The 25,768-nt window shown below is 37.7% G+C and overlaps 1 protein-coding gene across 2 annotated transcripts in view; it reads right to left on the reverse strand.

The window, feature by feature from the left end:
• PRKG2 (protein kinase cGMP-dependent 2) overlaps positions 1-25,768 on the reverse strand; it is an 86,173-nt gene that overhangs the window by 20,756 nt on the left and 39,649 nt on the right. The window contains exons 7-14 of one of the 2 annotated variants that reach the window (XM_037051039.1): positions 21,674-21,751; positions 20,055-20,149; positions 16,825-16,893; positions 15,020-15,118; positions 13,517-13,670; positions 11,493-11,629; positions 9,390-9,479; positions 7,227-7,368 (exon numbers count right to left, since the gene is read on the reverse strand). In XM_037051039.1, coding sequence (XP_036906934.1) covers positions 7,227-7,368; positions 9,390-9,479; positions 11,493-11,629; positions 13,517-13,670; positions 15,020-15,118; positions 16,825-16,893; positions 20,055-20,149; positions 21,674-21,751 — 864 coding nt within the window. Of the gene's footprint in view, positions 1-7,226; positions 7,369-9,389; positions 9,480-11,492; positions 11,630-13,516; positions 13,671-15,019; positions 15,119-16,824; positions 16,894-20,054; positions 20,150-21,673; positions 21,752-25,768 lie in introns of those variants that run through there. The other variant, XM_037051040.1, reaches the window with a different exon arrangement.

Below are 25,768 nucleotides of genomic sequence, written 5' to 3' on the forward strand. Positions count from 1 at the left end.
ATTTTGTTACTTACTTTCTAATCTTTCTTTTAATTTTATTCATATCTTACTGCACTGGGTAGAATCTCTGGTAAAATAGTGACTAGAAGTGCTTATCCCACTGACTTTTAAGAGCCTACTTCTAATGTTTTGTTATGTAAAGGGTTTGCTCTACATTTTTATCAGACATCTCTCATTAGGTTAATAAAATTTATTTATATTCCTAGTTTGCTAAGAGATTTTTATCCTAACTAAATGCAAAAGTGTATGAAAAATTTCCCTGTATCTATTGAGGTGATTAAATAGTCATATTTATTTTTTAATCTATGAAGGCAGTGACGTGTTTTATTGGATTTTTTTATTTCAAGGATTTTTATTTTACTTTTTATTGTTATTTGAGTACAGTGGTCCCCATTTTCCCCCACCATTCTCCCCTACTCCACTGACCCCCACCTCCCACCCTCAATCCTATTTCCTTTCAGTTTGTCCATGGGTCCTTTTTTAATATTAAATCTTTGCATTCCTGGGGTATATCCAACCTTATTATGATGTATTATCCTAATTTGTATTCATTGTCATGTTCAGTTTGCTAATATTTGGCTTAGGATTCTTGGCTTAAATTCGTGAGTGATGCCGAACATTAATTTGCCAGAATTTCTTAGGCATTTTCTTTGGAGAATCAAGTTTATAGAATAAGCTTCATTGAATAAGATAATGTAGAGTCGCCCAAATACTTTCTACTCCACATAAATCTCTGCTTTAACCGTTATGTTCACCTGCCATAGTATATATCTGTATCTCCTCTTCTCTTTTATCTTTAATCAGCATTTCTACAGATTTGTTAATTTTATTAATCTTTTGAAAACACCAACCCTTTCCTTTAACTTCCATGTCCTTTAACTTCATATTTTATTAATAACTTTATTTTTTCTTCTCTTTTCTTTGGTTTTCCCCTTTTCCACCTTCTTAAATTGGATGCTTAGCCCATCAATTTTATCTTTTCTTCCTAAGTTACCACAGACAGTAAGTCAGAGGGGCAAGCCACAAAGGGGCTGCACAGAGGATGGGGCATGCCAGATCCAGGGGTGCCCTGGAGAACTCCAACCAGCTCCCCCACATGTGCAGCCACCATGTCCAGCATCTGGAGGTGGACTGAGGGCTGCTGTATTCCCCAGCTCCCTGAGGGTGTCTCCTGCGTCCTCCTACTGTCCTCTGACCCTGATATTGTGGACAGGGAGCCCTGGGGAGTCTCCCCCATTGGCCAAGATGGAGTAGGGGGAGGTTTGTAAACTGAGCGTGCCAAAAGCTAGTAGGATGATTGGACAGAAGGAAAAAAAGCCACCCACCCTGTAAGAACCACACACGGGCTTGCACAGGAAGGCAAGAAGGTCTTTGAGATGGGAACCCACCATTCTTCCAGATCTAACACCTAAATACAAGTCTCTTTCCTGTTGGACCAACACCTGTCTCACAAGTTTGGCTTTTGCTGCCACAGGCAGCTGGACCCACTTGTTCTGCTATTCACATGACTCTAGCTATCACTTTATCCACACCCCACTTGTGGTGATGTGTATGTCGTATGTTCTGTTTTTTAATTGAATTTATTGGGTGACATAGTTAATAAAACCGCACAGGTTTCAGGAGTACAACTCAATGACACACCACTGCACACTGCACTGCGTGCTCACTACCCAAATAGTTCCAGTGCCCTGTTTCACCTCCGCGCCCACCAGCCCCCTTTCCCTTGGGGTCTGCTTTGCTTTGCTGAATCCCTTCACATTTTTAACCTGCCTATTAATATTCATTAAAGTTTCTTCTCCACGGATCCTTCAGTTATTTTGAAATGTTTTTAAAATGTCAGTGAAACGAGTTATGACTTTTATTACTGGTTGCTTCCTATTTTTAAAAGTTTGTTAATTGATTTCTATCTTGAATACATTGATATCATCATTTTAAGAACTTAGTGTTCCAATTTTTGGAGACATATTATTTTTGCCTTGGACTTCAGCAAAACATTTTAAGAACTTCTCACTCTACTCTTCAAGTCACCCCGTTTCTTTTATTTTTCAGTCTTTCTGTGTCTCTAGGCTACTGTTGATGTCAATTACTTAGATTTATCTTTCAATTTACTGATTTTTTTATTTATGTGTGAATCATATGCAGGTCATACTCACCGTACAGTCAAAACACAGATGCTCCCATTATCTCGAAAAGTTTCCATAACCTCTTTCCAGGCAAATGCCCCTCCCAGAGCAACAGTTACATTTATTTCCACCATCTGTTTTAGAAAGTCAATAGATGCAACCACAGAGAAGAAGTTCTTTTATGTCTGGCTTCTTCTGCTCCACATTAAAATTCACATTGCTGCTTGCTGTGTAATGCATTCCTTAATACTGCTAAGCGGCATTCCATTGCTGAATGCACTACTACAAGTTTATGCTGTCAGTGGGTGAAGGGTATCTGGGCTGTTCCTGATTTGAGGGCTTTTGTGAATAAAGCTGTTATGAACATTCTTGCCCAAGATTTCTGAAGATGTAATTCCAGTTTTCCTGGATAAATATCCTACAAGGAATGGAATTTCCACCAGGAAGAGAAATTTCTTGTCATAAAACAGGTGTAGGTTTGCCTGTATGAGAAACTTACAAAACCATTGTTCAAATGGCTTATAATTTTCTTTTCCCACCAGAAATTTAGGAGAATGTCTCACCAATACTTGGTATGGTCAATCTTGTAAATTATAATTATTATAGTGGGTATAAAGTGATTCCTCTTTGTGGTTTTTATTTGCATTTCCTTGGTGACTACTGATACGGCTTATTGATAATTCTTATGTCTTCTTTTGTGAAATGATTTTTCAAGACCTTTGAACATTTTAAAAATTGGGTTGGCCTTTTACTATGAGTCCTTTATATGTTCTTTATATGTTTCTGGCTACAATCAACTCCTTTGTCATAAACATATATTGGAAATATTTTCTCCCACTCTATGGTATGACTATTCATTTTAATAACAATGTACCTTGACAGTCAGAAGTTTTTAGTTTTGATGAAGTCAAATTATTATGGACTGCATGTTTATGCCCCACTGCCAAATTCATATGCTGAAACTCTAACTTCCAGTGTGATGTTATTTGTAGGCAGGGTCTTTGGGAGGTAACTAGGTCATGAGGATAAAGCACTTGTGATGGAATTACCCATATAAGTACCCATATAAGAGACAAGAAAGAGAAAGCTTGTCTCTATCTCTGTTTCTGTCTTCATCTTCTTCCTGCCCTCCCTCTCCCGGTCCCCACATGCGAAGAAGTGAGAAGGCAGCTGTCTATAGGCTGCCTAACCAGACCCCAGATCCACTAGAGCCTTGATCTTAGACTTCCCAGCCTTCAAAACTGTGAGAAATAAGTGTTTGTTTTTTAAGCCACCTATTCTACAGTATTTTTGTTATAGCAGCCTGAACTTTTAAGGTTACGAAGAAATTTCTGTTTATACCATGTTATAAAGATATTACCCTATGTTTACTTCTGGATGCTTTATAGGTTTATGACCCACCTTGAATTAACTTTTGTAGACAGTGTGAGGAGGGAGTCGGGTTCCTTTCCCCCACACATATGCATATCCAGTTGTCTCAGCAACGCCTGTTGAGATGACTAGCCTTTCCCCATCCGCTCTAAATCAGTTGACCATAGAGGTGTCTATTTCTGGACTTTAGTCCTTTATATTGATCTATTTGTCTATCCTTAAACCATTGTCACACCCCCTTAATTACTATATGTTTAAAGTATATCTGATATCATATATAATAACTTTCTCAACTTTGTTATTTTTTTCAAAGTGGTTATTAACTCTTCTAAACACTGAATCCCTGTGTAAATTTGAGAATAAACATCTCAGCTTCCAAAAAAAAAAGGTTCCTCCAAATTCTATGGCAATGGCCTTGAATGTATAGATATTTTGGATAGGATGAACATCTTACCAAATATTGAGTTAAGCAATTTATGAACGTAGTATATCATATTATTTAGTTATTTTTCTCAGCAATATTTTGCTGTTTTCAATGTAGAGCCCTTATACATTTATACAGATTAAATTTATTCAGTTATTTTATAACTTTTGATATTATTATAAATAGCATTTTTATTATATTTATTAAATATTTACTGTTAGTATATAAAATATAAAATTTATTTGTATATTGACTTTTTAGCTGTAATCATGTGCAATTTACTTGTTCTTCCTGGTATTTTTTTTGTAAATTCTTTAGGCTTTTCTATAGCAACAATCACGTTGCCCACAAATAAAAACAGGTTTTTCCTGTTTTTAATTTTTTCCTTTCTAATCTTTGGCTTTTCATTTCTTTTTCTTGGTTTATTTCATTTGCTAAGACCTCTGTTACAATGTTAAAAAAAAACTGTTGAAAGAAAATATTCTTGTCTTGTTCACAATTTAATTGAAAAATGTTGAATATTTCACTGTTAGATATAATATCAACTAAGGGTTTTTCCTCTGCAGTTTACAATAAAGTGTCCTGAAATGAAGAGCTGTAAACAGCTGTGTCAATCTGTGCCAGTGTTGATCTGACCTAGTGCAGTTTCCTTCTTCAAGGTTTGAAAGGCTGCTTTTTGTTGCTCTCCAAGGTATTTACACATCTTTACACATATATTATGATTCGTCTTAGCAAGATTAGTCCAATGCAAGCTACTCCAACCATTAAGGAAAACTTCAACTGAATATTTAATTTCAATATTATTTCCTTAATTTCTTAATAGAAGTTTTATTTGTTAGTTTTTTTCCTAAACCTGTTAGGTCCTTTTCGAGACTGTTCCTTATTTATTTGTTATTCCCTCTGTTATTTTCTTTAAAGATTTTATTTATTTATTTTTAGAGAGAGGGGAAGGGAGGAAGTGAGGGGGAGAAACATTGACCTGTGAGAGATACACTGATTAGTTGCCTCGCACATGCCCGTAACTGGGGACCTGCCCTACAGCCCAGGCATGTGCCTGGAGTGGGAATTGAACCAGCGACACTTTGCAGACTGGCACTCAGTCCACTGAGCCACACCAGCCAGGTCTCCTTGTTATTTTTAAAGGGTATTAGATGCATTTATTTTACATTCTTCACCTCATTATTCCAATAATGAGACATTTATGTGCAGACTAAATAATGTTTATGCTATCTTTTTCCCTCACCTTAAATTGTATTTTTAAATGTGAGTTCACGTTCCCTGGAACTTTATCTCTGAGAGTTCTGTGTGTCCTGAGTTGAGAATACATTCTTCCAGAAAGGATATATATATATATATATATTGATTCTTGGAAACTTGGGCATGCTACCAAGATGGATCCATTTTCATTTAAATTCTTGCTTAGGTATCTCCATCCTTGAAGACTGGGCACCCAACCACCATGAAGACCAGTCTGTGGCCAAGAATTCTTAGAAAAGACTCTTCCATTCCTCTATCAAAGGTCCAATAATGAGAAAAGCATATTTTTTGCATTTACTCTGTCTTTATGCATTAGATATATTTTTCTCAATTTCGGTTTCCCTGAGAGTACACTATGTGTGATTCCTGGCTCTGTGCAATAATGTTCTCTGTTTCAACTTCCCACACCACCCTGGTCCAAAACTTAGTCTCCTGTTCCGGAGAGCACAGCTCATAATACCAAGCCTCGCGGGTACCTGGGGCTGCTAGATGCTCACCAGAGAGCAGCTTCAGTGTTGGAGTTCCATCCTATGTGACTGCCCAAGCTTGGTTCCCAGCCTCAAGAGAATCTCAATGCTGTTGTATAAACTGAGCTATGTATGTAATAGTGCATTTTGCATTTCATCCAGTAGCTTTAGACATTTTGTAGTGAAAGGATTCCAGCATATCTAGTTTAATACACAGCTAGAAATGTTTACTTTGTAATCTCTAAAGGCTTTAGTTATTAACCTTCATTTAGCTGGTTGGCAAATGGGTTATTAGAATGAATAAAGAGCAATGGCTAACAAGAGAGATATCTGTTGACCTCCAGGACTATAAATACTGAATGTGCTGTTTAATGTTTTAAAAACAGCTCTGAGAAAAAAGAAACGAATCAAACAGATATCTGCATCCCTCGTGAAGGTTTTGCTTCTGGAAGATGCCAAAGGATTTCCCTAAAGGGCTGTGAGAGGCACAGCCAATGAAGGAACCATGAAAAGAGGAGTGATTGAGGCCTTGTGTGAGAACCTCACGATTCTCAAAGCCGTCTTTCATGGATAAGATAAAGCTTGAATGGATCAAAATGTTTCTTGGAAGTTAGCCAGATTTCACATGAAAGGACTTTTATTTTACTCTGTTGCTAGGAAGAGAAATCTCTTAGCAATTACACATAATACATTTGATTCCTAGCACTACATGCTATACTATAACCTATGGATGGGAAACCCTATCTTATCAATTGTCAAATATATTAATTCCAAAATGTTTAACATAGTAGCTTCACACATAGTCAACTACTCGTTAAGTGGCTGTTATTATGTCCATATGTAAAAGTTCTGACGTGAGAAACTTTTAATATTTATGTAAATGTTGAGCTCAGAGATGGTTTAATGTCCTTGAGATACTGACAAAACAGACTCAGGAAAACTGTGCCCTGGTTTCTCCTAAATTGAGACTGCCCAGTTCTACTATGGTTTCTCACCGAAAGCCACCTATGCGACGGCAGCATTTGTTTCTTCAGTGCTACATGAAAGGGGATTTCTGTTAGGCATTTGAGGACCACACAGATGGACAGCAAGAAAACTCTCTGTCTCCAAGGAACCTGTAATCTAGTGCTATGATTCCCAACTCTGGATGTACCCTACAAGATTCCAAAAAAAGAAAAAACTACCAACATCCATATGTGCATCTTTGCTCTACACAGAGACAGTGGACATCTCAGGCAGAAGCCATATGCTCTTCGGTCCTTATCCCTTATAGCCCTTCCCTATATGTAGCAGGAACCTATTAAAACCAAGTTAAAATTACTCAACAAAAATACTAACAAAACCCAGTTTTAAAGGCATTCTATTATATGAATCCCTAATAGGAGTCACAAATATGGTGGGAATATTAAATTTCTAAACCCCCCCAAAAGTGTGCTTGTAACACTGCTCCCTGTGTTTCATAGGCCCTATCCCCCAAAGTGGAAATAACAGGTGTACCAAAATTAAAAGAAAATCGTGACTGTAATTCAACTTTGTGTTTGGAAATAGCTCTTATGATACCGTAAGTTAGAGGATTTGTCTTACCAATTTCAGATAGCCCTCAGCATCTAGAATTAAGTTTTCTGGCTTCAGGTCTCTGTAGATAATACCTAGTCGATGCAGGTAATCAAATGCTTCAGTCACACAAGCAACGCAGAACTTGGAGGTGTGTTCATCAAAGCTGCCTCTGCAACGAAACCATGTTCCCTCTTAACACTCTAGAAATACATCTCTGTTGTATGCATTAGTAAATTTATGCAACAGAGGTGTTCTGTAGGACAGCAACACTAAGAAGTGCTTTATATTGCCAATGAGTTAGATCACAAAGAAATTCAGGGGAATACTAGATGCAAACCAGAACTACTTCACTAAAAGTAAAATGTCTACATACAAACAATTGTTTCTGCTAATTGCATATGAACATATAAAATAGAAAAATAAGAAAAGGTTTTTGGACATTTATGGAGATCTGCAATGCTGGAGAAAATGCAACCATTTCAATAGCAAGATTGAACCAGCTGTCTATTATTGACTGCTTGACTGAAAAATGACTCAAGTGATCATTTTCATTTCCTGTTTGTAGAGCATGTAACCTTAACTCCTTCCTATCTGGTGCACTTTGATGATATTAGAGCTGCCCTCTGTCGGCACTGTGTGTGCTTAGGTACTGAATCATTAGGATGTGGTGGTGATTTGCTGCACAGTGGAATAGGAGGATGTGCCTTTGGGGTGAGAGAGATCGGCTTTGACTCCTGCTGTTTCCACTTGCTGTGTCCCTGTGCAAGTTCTTCAGCTGTTCTGGGCCTCAGATCCCTATTTGTGAAATGGGTTTACTATTTACTTAATATTGTTGTTTTAAGGATTAGGTACAATGACTAACAGGAAATAGAAGTTCCCCTTTCTAAATAGATTTACATTTTCCAAACAGATTTGCCTGTTGAAACAAGGATGAAAGATGCAAATGTTTTTGCAGTGTCATGGAAGTCTTCTCCTCCTTCCAGGTTCTCCTCATTTAGATCCATTCAACAATATGTCCCAAACAACATATTCATCTTCTACTCAGATGCTCAATGGTCTCTTATTGCCTAGGTGTGCGGTGCTCAACCATGAATGTACATTAGAATTGCCTGAAAAGCATTAAAAATTATTCACTGGGCCCTAACCCAGATTAACTGAATTCTAATCTTTAGTGTTAGGGCTCAGCATTTTTGCTTTGTAAAAGATTCCCATGTGACTGTAATGTGTAGCCAGGGTTAAGAACCACTGGCCCAGGTAATACAGTCTAAATACCTGGTATTTACCCCCACAATCTACAGCAAACCTCCCTTTCCATCTTCTCTTCTGCTGCCCTTGTCTTCTCAAATCCTGCTCTTCATCATCCACAGAGGCCTGATCCTATCCCAACATTCCACTACATCTTACATCAGTTTCCCTTCCACTCTGCCTTTCTGCGTTTGGTCATCCTTAGAGTTTAGGTCAAGTCCTTCCTCTCTTCCACGATTACTATCTACCACACTCAACTGGCATTCAATTACAAACTGCCATATATAGTTACATATGACAACTATATATTGTCATATATAGTTTTCACATTAAACAATGAAATTTTTTAAATTCCATACACTGTCTCCCCAAATAAACTCAAAACTCACTGAAAGAAAAGGTTATACTTTTTATTCTTCTGGTTAGAAAAGTCTGCATTGTCTAGAAAACCTCTAACTGCCGACTATGGAGCCCTGGACACAGGTGGTGCTAGGAAAAATCAGTGTGTTTGATTGTGTGGAAACTCCCCCTTTTATAAAACTGAACCTTTGCAGACATCTTGCTCTGATTTCAGAAAGAGCTTCATCACTCCCCACCTTTCTTAATCTCCCTTCTAGAGGGTCACAGTCAGAAGCATCTGTTTTTATATCTACCACATCACAAGGAACAGGTTACCCTGGACTGGTCACACTGTCCCTAAGCCTGGGATTCTTTAGTCCCTGATATGGGGATAACAGTGATGGCCTTACAGGCTGCTTGTGGCACGACTATAATGCTGGCTAAGAAAATATCACCATGACTATTTTATTTTGTCAAGTGATAATATTTTCTTAGAATCATATCTCAACTACTTCCTTCATGACTTTTTAAATAAAGATGAACATAGCATGATGTAGGCCATTTGTGAGTAGTCAAAAGTTATTGATTATAATCTTCTTTCATTACCTGTCTCTTAATATACTCCACAGCTCCCCACCTAAGCAGGCTTCCAGAAGCATGTATACATACTTATTGTCCTTGAAAGTACGATACAATCTGTGAAGATGGATAAAAACACGGTTATTAATAGAAATCTAGTTTTCAAACCTCTCTAAAGTTAGTTGAGGGTATTATCAATAACATTTTCAACATTGGTCCTCTTCTGCTACCAAATACCTGAGTGCTCTGTGACCTTCCCTATTTTGCTTTTGCTTACCTTGGACCCTTTACTTGTACTATTCTCCCTCTACCTACAAACAACTTCTTCATCTCAGGGCCTAGCACAGAGGCCGCCTTCCTGATAAACCAGCTCCTTATCCCACCCACCAAACATGGCCTCTCCTTCCTCCAAAACCCCAGAGACCTCTGCATATATCTCTTTTAAGATCTGCCTTGCATAACACTTATTCCTACTCATGTCTTATGTCCTCTGGCTGGTTTCAAGAAACAGACTGTGAGACAGAGGTTTGTAAGAAGTTTAGTGGGAGTCACACTTGCCAGCAGTACCCATGGTGGAGGAATAAGCAGAATTGGGCAAAGAGAGAGTTGGGCTACCATCCCGTTCTAACAAAAGCCTCAGCTTCAAGGCGCTCTGCCATCACTGGATGTAGGATGTCCCTGGAGGGAGAGCATGAACTTGGGCAAGGGGGTCCTCTCTGCCTAGGAGCAATGGTGAGAGAGGGACCGAGCCAGAGTCCCTGCTGGCAGCACACTGAGAATCTGGGGGGACAACAGCCCCAGTCCTGCTGTGGGACCTGGGCAGGGTACCATATTCCCACACGGGGTGAAAGTAGTCTCTGGGTCTCAATCAGAAGACCTCCTTTTCTCTCTAGCACCGCACCCAGGCGAGAGCAGACGGCAGAGCAGCCAGTCATGTCCAAGTAGCAAAAGCACCTGGAACGGATTCAGGTCTGGCCCTAGAACCAGCTGCCTAGGCTTGAGTCCCTGATCAGTCACTCCTGACATTTACCTCACTGTTCTATTATGAAGAGCAAATGAATATATGTATTCATTTGATTATATATTTATTAGACGTTACTGACATATTATTGACTATATATCAGTTTTAAATATTCATATCTATATATTGCATATAAAATAAATCTGACTTTAAAACAAATACATATAATTCTATGCATATAAAATATATATTGCTTAGAAGAGTGTCAGGCACATGTTAATTTCTCAATAAATGTCATTAATATTTATTTGTCATATCATTATAACCCTACTATATGCCAAGAACTTTGTAAAGAGCTGGAAATGAGGAAATAAACAAAACCCAATCCATGCACTGAAGCTGTTCATTATAGTTAATGAATTATTTGTTTTAAAAAAAGGGGCTGTCCTTTTAGGACATAGTTAATATAAAGGCAACTGGATAACCCTATTATCAGCATTGCCTGGGATCACATTTCCTTTTTAATATTGAAAAAAATAGGAATATGGGTTAGCAAAAGCTTCTTTCATGGCATTTGATCCAAAAGTACAAATTGTACTCCTTGAAAGAACACTTTATATCACCCAGAATTCACTAAAGCTACATTAAAGTCATATAAGAAAATACAAATTGGCTTATATCACTAACCCATGAATTCACAAGCAAAGACAGCCATGGCCTAGAATAATATATTCTCTTCCCAGCTCTGGTGATAGCTGCAGACAAAACAAACTATCAGGAGGTGGAACTTTCGGCCTCTAGGCATCTCAAGAACCATGGTCTGTTGCTCCTTGGCAGCCTACATGTGCCCAAATGTCATTTCTTGCAGAAACTCAATAGTAGCAGTCTTCCTAAGGGGTTTCCAGTGAATCCTTGCTTCCCAAGTTCTGAATTAATTTTATACATGCACACACACAAACACACACACATATGCACACTCTTTCTTTACATTTTTACTTAAGAATAAAAAGATCTGGGTGCTTGACTCCAGATCTCAAACTTCTAACATTTTGTGTTGTGTCTGTGCCTGAGATGCAGAGTTCCAAGTGCAGCCTCCTCTTCCTCTTGCATGGAAACACTCACAGAAAGAGACTAAAATCCTAAGTTCTGGAAGCCAAATGCTGACTTACTTCACAATGAAGGGAGAACACAACTCTTCCAGGATCCTCTTTTCTGAGTACACATGCTCCTGTTGCTTAGTATCGACAATGTGCTTCTTCCTTATACACTTCATAGCAAAAGCAACGTTCTCATTTTTTACTTTAACCTATGTAAGAAGAGAAAGATTCCTCAAAATTCACTTACTAGGAAAGACTGACATCTGTACAAAACATGTTGACGAACAGAGGTTAAAATTCTTTCGCATTAAAATAGTATGTAAGTTTTAACCACTCAGTCCTCTGGGAACTGAGTTTTATTCAGGGGTACACACGTCCCCTTCACTGTAATGTCTAAAAGAGTTCACATATCTGGAACAAAATTCTAAAATATTTGTATTGAAACGGGAAGAGAGAAACTCTAGTTAAAAGATTTAATGCGTAGAAATCTATTCAATTATAAAGGTGACATGATGAGCTTTGACCAGAACTGAAGGCCAAAAAGTGTTTATTCTTTGATTTCCCAAAACAAAACTTACTAAATCAAGATCTGTATTTGCACTATCCCATGTAATAGCCACTAGTTGCATGAGGTTATTTAATTTTCAATTAATTAAAATAAAAATTTGCTTCCTCTGTTGCATTAGCCACATTTCAAAAGTTCAACTGCCACCTCTAACTAGTGGCTACCCTGTTGGATGACACAGGTATAGAACATTTCCACCCACGCAGAACATTCTATTGGAGAGCACTGTTCTGCCTGGACAGACAGAATAGTCCCTTAAAAAGAAATTTGTAAAGACATTAATAGGTATTCAGATAGGCTTGAAATTCCATAAGCAGACTACATTTGACAAGTAATAAAATTGTGCAGAAATGGTGCAAAAATCCCATATTTTTCTCACATTTACCATTAATGCTGCCTATGACTGTTAAACTAAAGGTGAAATTATTGTTTCAATTATGATTCTCTATAGAAAAAAACAGACCTTAGCATTATTAATCCAGTCCTTTTGCCAAGATCTTTGGTGAACCATATCACTGCAGATGGACCTTGCCCTCCCCTCTCCATATGTCACAGAAATACTACAAACAGTCTTTGGCCTATTAAGGAATCATCTCTTCCCTGCTCACCCATTAGAGGTGAAATATTGACTCATGTGAAGTGTATTATTCAGAGTCTCATGGCAACACCTCAGATTTGCTTGTGCCCAGGGCTATCCAGCAGATAGAAGTGTCAACATAGTTTCCAGAGGCTAATGTAAGAGAATTGTTAAAAATCTGCTGGGTAGAGAAGGGCTTGGTAATTGCCAAGGGTTCAGAACCATCTGTATCTAGTAAGGTCACAGATCTCCATCCTATAGTTTCCACTGAGCACCTGATCCGATGGTACCACTCTGCTCCTCCTGGGAAGCTGGTCCTACAGCTCAGAGAGGTGGTCATGTGGCAGATGCAGCGGAAGTGAGACCATACAGTCCCAGCTGTCCTGACCAACACTACCGAAGGCTGCTCTTCAGCATCCCCTTGCATTCATCTTCTTTTCTTTCTTTCTGATAAAGAACTTTGAGCAACCCACAAGTAGAATAATAAAAGCCAAAAATAGACATGGTAGTGAAGTTGTTTAAGAGATGGAAAATATATATAATATTGAAGATTTTGTTTCTACGGCACTTACACAGGACACATTCTTCTTTAGTATCTAGACAGTGAATGTGTCGTGAGTATACATATATACACATTTTGCCATTGGGAAATACATTCTTAAGGTTTTATAGTCTTTGGGAATGCTTGTGTGGTACATTCTTCAATAAATACCATCATGAATAAAATTCCCAAAAGCATGTGATGGAAGAAGCTTGAAGTAGCAGCTCTAAGTTACTTAATAGCACAGACTTGCCACTATACAACAAATAAACTGAAAAGTATACTTTCTCAATTCAAAGCAACATTTATAATAGCAATGACAATTCATACATTCCTCCAAGATAGACTGTAATATAAAGCAAAACAAAAAAGTCAAAGGCTTCTCTCAGATGCTTGAAACGTAAACCCCTTACAAGCTCAACTCTTCCGAACCCACCAACGCCCAGTGTTGCAATAATCTCAAGGTTCTGGAATGGGGATGAAGAGGAAAATCTGGCCACCTTCTCCTTCAGTTGAATCATCTCCAGAGAGAGTGCTTTGGACAGCTTCTGGTTAGACATGGATCTCCTGTTCAAGAGAAGTGACACTTTATACACACCTCCGTAAGGAGCCAAGAAGGGATCATGCCACACACAACTTCCACACTTACAACAGTCTTATTTCTGAGTGACGACTGCCTACACTTTCCACAAAGGCTATTTCAGCTTTCATAGGATCAGAATCAGTTACATCAGGGGTTAAAATAATAGAACACACAAACAAAATCTGGCATGCACACACATAATAAGAAATAGACAAAATCAAACTGAATCAATGAGAGGTAAGAATGAGTGATTTGTGTGGTATTTATAATACATCTCCATGAAGCGGTTGAAAAGAGTCAGTGAGAGCAATAAAACCTGAGAGCCATTTGCTTTGTTGCATAAACCAGAAATGCCTCCGTGAGAGTCACATCGCGTTTTGCTATTTTTGTCAGATCTTGATGCTTTCTATGATTGAACCAGAGTAGCTACTTTGTGAAATATAAAATATATACTTCCTGCAAACTATTATTATTTGGAAATACTCATTTTTCTTTTATTTAAGGCTTACTGCTCTGCATTAAATATTCATAGATTGTTGCAACAAAAGGCCTTTGGCATAAAAGTTGAAAATACATTCTCTGCCAAAAACCAAACCAAACAAAAAACCCATATAAGGTCCTGATCAAATGCTTGAATTTAACTTAAATGGGAGTTTTCTAGAACTTCTGACTCTTCACCTTCAATTGTACTCTCTGGTGGACATATGCTTAAGTATTCACTCTACAAAATATTATAGCAAAGGATTTTAAAATAAATTTAATTTTACAAAGTAGATTTTTCTTTTAAACAGAAAATTCCTTTTCATTATTGCTACATTTAGAGCCCTACCCAACTTCTTCCTACACACACACACACACACACACACACACGTACGCACACACACCCCCCCCCAAGGTATCTAATGGACAATAGCTCCCTTATATTTTGAAATAACTCTGACTATACCACTAGTTTTTAATCTGAAATCAGAGAATGGGCAACTCTGATGCCTTGGCATTCCTGTCTGATTTCCACCGGCAACAGAAGCTTTACTTCTGAATTACTGTCCTTTGAGTGAAGGCACCAGACAATGTGAAGAATCCCTTTCCAAGGCCCACTATTGGGAAATTTCTCCTTACCATCACTACTCATTACCCAAATCAGGAGCTGCTGACTTACAGATTGAAACAATCATACTAGTGGTGAGTTTCATCCTCTTTGTGGGAGGCAATTTAAAAGAATTCCCCCCAACTCTCTTGTGAAGGCACAATAACAGTAAATCACATCCCTTTGTCCCCTTCTTCACTGACTGCTGTGATCATGCCCAGCTTAGGAAAATATCCCTCCACTTACTTTGCATGTCTTTTTTCATCATCACGGGTCAGGTTTGCCACATAGCCTTCAAGGTATTTTTGGAGTTCTTCAAAAGTCCCAACTGTTTGGTTGAATGTTCTAAATGAATAACATTAAATTAAATTAAAAGCTCTGTGCTGATGGTTACCATTGCAACTTGACATTCTTCTTAAGCTTGTGAAAGACCATTTCTATGGTTATTCAAGGCTTTGTAAATTGTTTTCAATAATTTATGTATGTTAGCGTCATCATAATATGTCGAATATGTAAGTTATTAGAAGTTATATAGTGAATTCTTTAAGGTTATGAAAGCAAATAAGCTATCAGAAAAAAAAAACATTTCTGTAGTTTTCTGACTTGCAGTTCAGGTTTACCAAGTCTTTTTTTTTTAAGACATGGGAAAGGACATACTCTACAGATTGTCTCTCTTATTGAACACATACTATGGGAGCTGAATGGCACGGTGTAAAGCAGGTTGAAGGAAACGGGCGACCTGGGCAGGAGTCCCTGCTCCATCACAGATGGTGCCAGTGGAGCAGTCCTTTCACTGTTCTGGGACTCCCTGATCTTAGCTGTAAAGGAGAGATTATTCTACACGTGGATGTTCACCAGACTCATTGTGGTGATCGGTTCACAGTACAGACACATGTGGAGTCATTATGTTGTACACCTGAAACTAATACAATGTTCTATAATAAAAAATAAGAAAGAAAGAATTATTGTTAACTTCTCAGGTATGTTAAAGTTATTGTGGTCATGCATTATAAATAATACTTGGTTTTTAGAGATGCTACTCAACTTCACAGGTGATGACATTTTATGTCTGGGATTTGCTGGAAAATAGAATGGAGAAAGTAGGGAGGAGTGGTGAAGTGGTATAAATAAGGCATTAATACATCATTGTTGAACTTGCATTATGAGGTTCATAATAACACTTTTAAAAATATTTAAAAGTTTCCTTAATAAAAAGATTTTTAAGTGTTCTAAAGTTCTTTCCATCTCTAAAGCTCTATGATTCTATATTCAATACATGTTGTATTCAATTAGAAATCAATTATACATTCCTTTGTGATACTTCTTGTTATGATTTTTTGTTAATATTTCACATGGGTTTGCTTTGTTTCTTTGACTACAGTATAGCTTTTCTTATAGAATGACCCAGTTTTGGTATGTCTGATTTTCCTTTAATATAACTAGAGAATATTCAACTGATTAGTGAGATAGACAAGGAATCAAATTCACATATAATTTGAAGTGGGTTAAGGACACAAAACAAGACTTATTCTTAAAAATGACCTAAGACATTTAGATATTAATATTGACACACATCACTTGCAAATTACTACAAGTGTTGAATTAAAACTTCTCTAGAAATATATATTGTTTACTAATATTTTATATATTGTCTGAGAGAGATCAGTTTTGTCTAAAATTTTTTGACTGCTTAGAGAATTTTAGAAACAAATTATGAAATTGTTAACTCTATTATATGGGGAAAATTTATGAGGACGAATACAGCCATTTCTCTGGAAGATGGAGAATTTAAATCTATTGCTGATATTTATGTACAAACTTTACACACAAAATATTTAGTCTGCCAGCATCTGCCACTGCCAAAGACAGATTCGGATGAGAAGGCCCAGTTCCTTCCCATGAATTTTAATAGAATGTACTTGCAGCTGAAGATTGGCCAATATTTCCAAGTGGTGATGAATGAGAAGACAGATGGGCCCTTGGAATAACAGAAGGCCGCATCTTCAAAGGTGACAGGAGCCTGCCTTCTCCAACAATGTCAATATACTCACTCTCGATCTATAACGAGGCACGCGACATCATTTTCCTCAGCAATGATGTTAGCTGATCTGACGTCTTCACTGCAGACAAAAAGAGGGAAGTCAATTTTCTACAGCTAGAAATTAAACACCTATTTTTATTAGGGGATTTGCTACTTTGTAAAACATTATCACTTAAACTTTCCAAATACTATGCTTTTTTAAAAACATCATAAGCTATATCCCTCCTTTCCCCCCCCAAAAAAAAATTTAAAATAAATTCCAAATAAATATTATGTGTACAAGAAATTCTGGGGGGAAAAGGTAACTGTCCCAGGAATGCAGAGGAATCAGCGACTGTGACTATGTATGGAATCTCTTTGTGTTCTTGTGCCTGCCAAAATAAAACAGCTCTCCTCTGATCAGATGGGAATTGCTAATGAATAGGCAGGCAAAAATAAAATTAACTGATCGTAGAAATTTACTGGAGAAACATTTAAGAAATTAACATACAATGAGCCAATCAAGAATAAAGCCCAAAGGAAATGTTTTTAATGCCCTATCGCCCAATAAATTAAAAAACACTAAAATGCTTTCATTTCATAGAATATAATGCATACATCTTCCACTAAAATCTCTAAAATCAGAATGTGTCTTACAATTGGTGACGAGTCATAGTGTAATTAATAGCAATGTTTTTTTTCTCAGGGTATATAACATACTGGTGCATCTTACAACTGATATCTGAAACACAATGAATTATGGCATGTGACCTAATGATGGTAAATCTAGTAACCCAATGAATACCAATAGGTCAAGTGTTGGGTAAAGTATCTAGAGACTTATATTTAATGTTTCCTCCCTCTAACAGTTACGAACTAAAGACACTGAAAAGCAGGTGCACCCATATGGTAGCCAGTGCTCTGAGATTCATTCATTCATTCCACTACGCAGTAGCAGGCACACTGAGACTGCGCTAAGCAACTGCATCAGAAGATGCACCCCACAGAGTACAGTTCTTACATCTTCCTTTAGCCATGGGGCAGAGAAACCTGGGCAGCCATCTCTACACTCCAAAGAAGTCCCCCATCCCCATCAGGAGATTGGCATCAAGAGATTTTGTGAAATCCCTTGGGAGGGCACACGACCCACAGTCCCTCCCAAGCTTACAGCTTTTTTGTTAGAAGACATTACTGAAAACACTAAAAAGCTTGATGAGATTTTGAATCGGGAGCTGGGTAGCTTGTACTCAACTGGTACGTGTCCACATGTCTATAGATACATGGATACAGCTGCGATCTGGGACGAGGGCCAACTACTTGATTTGTGAGTTCAGGTAAGAGGAGGTACGGCATCCTTTTCCCTCCTCAGTGCTGTCCTCATTCTGACTAGAAACACTCTCGGCAAACACTTTGTAAGTATTAGATGTGTGTCAATCACACGTTTCTTTCATAATAACTGCATGCCATGGATTTATTTTGTACGTAAAATTCTAAAAGAACTCCTTGCATTACTTAATGGCAAGTCATGAAAATATACAGGATGTAAGGAATATTGCATCGCAGTCTGTGGCCCTGCGAAGCGATAGCATAAAAAATGCACAAAAATGTAAAATATGTTTGTATCCAACTCTCCTCATTGACTTTAGCTTTATGCTTTCAAATGCTTTGGGGAGTGCAGTGTTTGTATTAAATGTAAATTGCCATGTTTCTCATGAAAAAACCCACTGTGATTGGCTAGCTGCAACATACAGCACAAATCATTTCACATCCTGCAAAATAAGACAGTACAGTTCCCTTCAAAAGCTATTTTGACTCTATAGTACATTTATGAAGTTCTCTGCACTTTCAAACTTTAGTTATTTTGCTTGAAGTTATAAGAAGAATAATAGGAAAATCTTGAGAATACATTAAAGTCTTGAATAATGGCATTATGTACTCATATTACATGAATGTATCCTATTCTGTCAGAAATAAACAAAGGAAAAAGGACAATTTCCCTATTACTAAAACACTTTCATCACCAACTAGAAAATGGAAATGAAAAATTCAAGTTGTGTTTAAAATTAATTTTTAAATTGTTTATATAATAGTCAGTCATAACATTAACTTTAAATACCTGGTTTTCTTTAAAAAATAATAGTATCATGATTTTAAAATAATAAAACTTATCTTCAGATGTCAATTTATGAACACTTTTTTGGTTCTTTCTTTACATACAAATAAGCAGAACTGGAGCTATCCCGATAAAAGATGGAGGAAGACAAATTAAGAGAAATACTGCTCCTTTTTATGATCCTGTGATTTTATTTTATTTCTTTATGAAATGAAAGCATTTAGTAATATAAATTTTAAAGAATTGGCCCTGGCTGGTGTAGCTCAGTGGATTGAGCAAAGGCCTATGAAGCAAAGGATCACGGTTCGATTCCCAGCCAGGGCACATGCCTGGGTTGCAGGCCAGTTCCCAGCAGGGGACACATGAGAGGCAACCACACATTGACATTTCTCTCCCTCTCTCCTTCCCTTCCCCTCTAAAGATAAATAAATAAAATCATAAAATTTAAAGAATTGCTTAACTCGTATCAAGTATTTGCTTAGGAACAAATATAAAACTCCAAAAAATGGTGTTTCTAAAAACTTTAACTTGGTCTTTTATAAAACTATTCACATTTATGAAAATGTAATTCTTCAGAGTTGAGGTGGTTTTCTGACTTCCAGGAAGTGCAAAGTGTCTCCTCAGCCACTTGATTAACCTTTTTAAATATTTCTTTCATATGTTTGATGAACCAAATAAATTCATAACTCAAAAGGCCTAATGTTCAGATAGAAATTTCAAATACATTACTTTAAGTTTTTTCTAAAACTTGCAAAATAAGCTGATGAAAATTCTTAAAAACATAGCAGTCTTGTCACAATGATTAAAAAAGCACACAAAATGTATAAAGGCATTATCTGACTTTTTTAAAGAAGGAAAATGCCAATATTTCAAACTGTAGAAATATGGAAAACTTGTTAAGAGAAAATAATAATTTTGATTTTTTAAAGCTCATTCTCCAATTTTTTAAAACTAAAACACCTTGTTTTCACTAACAAACTTATGACCTTCTGATGTATTTCCTGCACAAAAGTATTTTATAATTTTTCTTTAATTCCCAGACATTGGCTCTCATTAATTTGGAAGCTCAATATGACAATTCTAAATGAGTAGTTGTACATGCAAAACAGATAACTGCTTTAGTGTGGTACATAAATTCATGGATTCACCTGATAAGAGCTTTTTCTCCAAAGTATTCTCCTTTCTGCAGAGTTTTTATCAGTTGTGGCTGATTGTGGCCCTCTGTACTCTGGGTGACTTTTACCTACATTATGTCAAACAGTTAAAAAGAGAGAGAAGAAAAGAAAGAGGATCTGAGCACATACTGATGTAACCACACCCTGCAGCTCTACGCAAACTTGACTGAGCAAGAAACTTGGCAGTGGTCCGGGCACTGAATGCACGGAAGAATCCCATGGTTTAACACAATCGCATGCCTCCACCCTCTGCGAGAGGAGGAGTCCTATTCAAACCCCACCTCCCAAAGTGAAACATTTTTATGTGAGCCCACTCTTTCCTAGTGATAGTCAAAGCAAATAATAATGGTCCTGTGGGAACTTTGTCTCGAAATGATGAATAGAGTTGACAAATTAATCAAGAAGAAGCCCAAGCATCAGGAGTTCTGTATCTGGTGTTTGTAACTGACTCACTGAATCCCGTGGACGCTTTAAAACTGTGAGAAATGTGGACGTGGAGCAGGGCCCACACACTTTCACACGTCATTGCAATCCACAGAGCAGGCAGGTTTCAGAGGCCCCACAGCAGAGACTCACAAAAACTCCACTCTTCCTTGTTTGTGGTTAGAATTATTCCAACTCAAGATGATTACAAGGCTTGCCTCATGTTGAAATTCTGATGAGCACTTATCTAAGTCACAATGAATTAAAAAATGTTTTTAAGAAATAATTTTTTAGCCATAATTCTTTCCAAGCACAGGGCCCAGGTTGGATGGGAATTATAAAGGTGGTTCTGAGGGTTCAGGAGTTTCTGAGGTTTGAAACTATTTTGTCAATTTTTTCCTTCACTGGGAGCCCACTTTAAAGTTCAGTCACACACCAATTTACAAAGGGCAGTGCCTGACTCACTGATGATCAACTTTTCCATGAAGAAGAGAGCATTTTTAAAAACCCAACTGTTTATAGACACAGGTGCACGATTACTCTTTCCTTCAGTATTTGACAAATGCTTTTTATCTCTGAGGACCATCGTAAGAGTCAACTTAGGAACAACTGGCAATATGTTATGCAATCAAAATGTATCTGGGTAAGAAAAAAGTGCAATTCTATATTGTATAAAATGTTTATCAGCATCTAGATCAACTTGAGCTGCTGTATGTGAATCGAAGTCCTGAGCCAGACTGTTCTAGAGCTTGATGCCTGACCGTTGCTGCCCTCAAGTGCTGAGTTCATCCTCCCCCACCTGCTACTGTCCTAATGTGTTGGATGGGAAAATGTTCCAGCTCTGATTTGGGACTCCTGGGCTGATTGAAAATCACACACTCATAGATAGAAAGGACCTCGGAAATAACCCTGTCATTTAATGCACGATAAAATGAGGTCCACAGCAAATCAGTTCCCCTGCTAAGGTTACTAGGAAGCTATTGTCTTGTCTGTGCCCCCAGACCCAGTACTCAGACTGAATCCCACAGGACTCTTCTGAGCAGAAACTCATTTGCCCATTCAGTGCAGGGGACTTCTTATGTTGCAATGCAGAGCACTACTGTGTTGGCGGCAAACTGATTTGACAAGACTTTTTTATTTACTTTAAGTAAGCTACAATTAATCCTTACCGTTCCTTTGGCTAAAATGAAAAAGGTACTTCCTTCCTCGCCCTCTCGTATAATGTAATCTCCTTTGTCATAGTATTCCTGTTAGGATGAGAGGAGAACAGGTTAGATCAGGTGGAGATATACCAATGAAGACATAAATAAAACAGAACTCTTAATGTCTCTGAAATGAGCATCCTATACCTATTTAATTTCTGCTATTGTAACTATAATCTCTTTTTTTAAAAAAAGGACTGCAGTTGTCAACTGTAGAAAAGTGAGGAGATTGTTGTATTATTTTCTGCATTTATGTTCATCTATCACAGGAAAAAATTGCCCGGACTACTGAATTTCAGGCATGGAGACTGAAGACATGAAGGAAAATGAGAGCAGAGCAATCATCACTCTTACACAGGTGAGCTCTCACATAAATAATCTGAATATAGACTGCTTAGTAATCTGCAACAGACTGAAGCTAGGTCTAGAGTTTAGAAAAAAGAACAAATAATTGTTTAATAAACTGAAAATATTATCCCCAGTGGATATTAGGAATATCAGCCTCCATTTCTCATTCCTTGAAGAGCAAAGGTTGGGAAAATTGCATGGACATATTAAGTAGCTCTTTCATATGAACTTTTCCCAAAGCTTTATCATTATAAAAGACTGACATCAGGATCTTTTACATGTCAATTCTGTTCTTCAATGTAGGTTTATCCTTATGAAATCTCAAAATGTCACTCATTTCTCTGTTTCCCTCATATATGTGTATAATCAAAAAATTATTGGGCAGGGAAAGGTAATTCATCCACTTGCCGGATCAAAAGAGCAATTCAGTCTTTTAGAAAATATTAAAGGTGAATTAAACTGTCTACCTCTATTTTGCTTTAATGTGCCCTTGTCTCAGAGTCACAGATCTAAAATGGAACTGTTAATCATTTATACAAGCAAAAATGGGCTTCTTTAATTTTTTAAAAGGCATAGTTCACAAGATAATATCTGTCTCATTTTTCCTTTAGACTTGGCAGTAATATTTAAACAAAACCATTGTGTCTACTGTATTTCAATATCTTTTTTGCTTATTTACTCTTAAAACCTATTTATATTTATAGAATCAATATTATTCCTAATACTAATAAACACACCTTTGAGTCACATAGCACTATGTACATATGTACATTTTATAATACATTTCAACCTTTCATGGAAGGAAGAATGACATCATAGGGGAAAAATATTTAAAGTCAGACAGAGCCAGATTCAAATCCTTAGGTGTGCTGTGAATTTCACCTCTATCAATCCATAGAGTTCAAATAAGAACATCTGCCTTCAGCCCTGGCTGGTGTAGCTCAGTGGATTGAGTGCGAGCCTGCGAACCATACAATCTCGGTTCGATTCCCAGTCAGGGCACATGCCTGGGTTGCAGGGGACTCATGAGAGGCAACCACACATTGATGTTTCTCTCCTTCTCTCCTTCCCTTTCCCTCTAAAAATAAATAAATAAAATTTTAAAAAAGAACATCTGCCTTCAAAGATTTAGAGAAGAGAACCACCTTACTGTTCTATTGCTGCTGAAATGAATAACCACACACTTAATGGCTGAAAACAACACCCGCTGATTATGTCTGTGTCAGAGAATTCAGGCACAGTGTGGCTCAACCAGATTTCTCTGCACTGGGTGTCTCACGACCGAACTCGAGGTGTCAGCAGGGCCGGGTTCCCTTCCAGAGGCTCTGGGGAAAAGTCCGCTTTCAAGCTTCATCAGGTTGTTGGCAGAATTCAGTTCCTTGTGGGGGTAGGATAAGGCCCCGCATCCTTGCTGGCTGTCATCCCAAAGCCCTCTCTCCATCCGTTCTCGTGCAAAGCCTCTTACGTTTCAGGAGCAGCAACGGCATGTGGAATTCCTCTCCCCACGGAATCTCTCTGACTTCCACCTTCTGCTGCATCTTTCCGACTCTGGCCACAGAAAATCTTGGCTCTTAAGGGTTCGTATAATTATATTTGGCTCATCTAGATTATCCAGGACAATCTTCCCATTTTAAGGTCAAGAACCTTAATTATATTGGCAAAGTCCTTTTTGCCATGTAACGTAACCTCCCCACATTCCAGGAATCAGTGTCTGAACATTTTTTGTGGGGGGTCCATTCTATCTACCACAATAAGCCAACTAAAGACAATGTCCTTTTTTGAAACATTAAAAGCATTTGAAAATAGTAAAAACTCAATGTTTGCCCCATTAAAGAGAATGATAATGGTTTACTGAGCTATTACTTAAATCTTCTGGACCTCAGTCTCCTTTTCTGTAAGATTAAGATTGTATTACCCACCACACTTAATGTTGCTGGAGAACCAGGTGAGATACTGTATCTTAAGAACCTGGTGGCACATTTGGTACATACCAGGCACCTGCTGACTGTTAATTCCTGTGAAGGAGGCCATGAGCTGGTCATTGAAGTCTTCCACAGTAAATAGTACCCCCACCCTCCCCGATGAAGTGATGTGTGCCCCCTGCATGCCAGGCACATGAACCACTTCAGGCACGGGTCTGCCTACTTTTCCCTCCATCACAATGGCATGGCCAAGAGAGATCTTGGAGGAGATCAGTTTGGGTTCCTGAATAACTCTTTGGATCCAAAAGGGACCATCTTCTTTGGACTGTTATGGAAGCAAGTGACAAACTTTTATTTTAGTTGGAAAATAATATTTTGAGTTTTTTGCATATCAGTTTGCTTACTCCAATTCTTTCACCTTTCTCATTGTAGCTTTATTACAGCCTTTGCTACATACCTTTTACATTTGAGATAATCATGACCCTCACAGGTTAAGGGAGTGAGCACCACACTGCAGTCCAGGCATCTTCATTACATCATGCTCAATCCTCTTTACTAAAACTGCATGTTAGACATTCCTGTCTCAGGATGCTCTTCAGTCTCTCCTGGTATCATCAACCACATGGAGCAGAGGAGCATGGAGAATTTCTGAAGTGCCATGAGGTTGTTCTTCAATGATTATAAAGACTTTTGGTGTGTGCAGATGCACAGCCTTAATTCCTGTCAACCAGTTTAGTTGAAATGGGAGAAGCTTGCAAGGGAACACTGAGAAAGAGCTTTGTTGTTTCTTGAAGGACAACCTTCTTAGTAGTATTTTTCCCAGGGTTGGTTCTTTGTCACCCTAACCCATGGGAGGAAGATAAATAATACCTCCCAGTTTGTTGACAGTAACTTCATAGATCAGAAAAGGCTGTGGATGTAGGTCAGACCAAAAATATATAGTGGTGAGTACTGGCTATGATGCTAGACTGGCCAGTGTTTGTCAGTGGGGAGTGCAGCCTGTCTAGCCAGGTGGGCACCAAGACCAAAAAGGGAAATGCAAATAGTGTGGTTATTGTCCTGTGGTTATGCTGCAAAGGGGTCCTCAGAGGACCAAGAAGCCATAGATCCATCCTATCCTGTGGAGCAATGGTTTCCAACCACTTTTCACTCTGACCTACAATAAGAGATCCATTTTACATGCACATCTAAATACATGTGAGCAGGCACACATACAGGCATTTGTATGAAACTGAAACATGTTTTTCAAAACAATATTTATACTTATTACTCTGATATTAAAAAATGTTCCTCTAAATTGGTTTTATGACCTATTGAGTTGTGCCCCACAGTGTAAAAAAGATTTTTTAAAAGAAGATTCTAACTAGTTGTCTCAAAAGGCTTATATATAGTTAGCTTTATGAAACCAAAGTCCTTTTAGGAGGAGCTTCCATTTATTTCCCTGTACCTTGAGATGCAGACACCTGGTCTTTTTCATGAACTCTCATCTGGGCCATCTTTTAAAATACAAGTTTCTGGGGGTAATTCTTTTCAAAAATGGGAAAACCTTAGCCATCTAAGCAGATAGAATTTAACTTATTTCTTTAAAAAAGAAGAAGAAGAATATTCTAGAAATCCAAAGAGTACATATTGAGTGCATGTCAAGCATAAAAAATAAGGAAATAAATCCAGGACAAACTGAGAGGTAGAGGTCAGAAGAAAACTATACAGGCAGCAACAGCTAAAGATAAAAGATTTTTTTTACTGTAAAAAAGTGTTCATTCTGTGATAGTCTAGCAAAATATGAGAGCCT

Source organism: Sturnira hondurensis, unplaced genomic scaffold, assembly GCF_014824575.4.
Source record: "Sturnira hondurensis isolate 20B ecotype Veracruz unplaced genomic scaffold, ASM1482457v3 Scaffold0007036, whole genome shotgun sequence".
NCBI lineage: Eukaryota > Metazoa > Chordata > Mammalia > Chiroptera > Phyllostomidae > Sturnira > Sturnira hondurensis.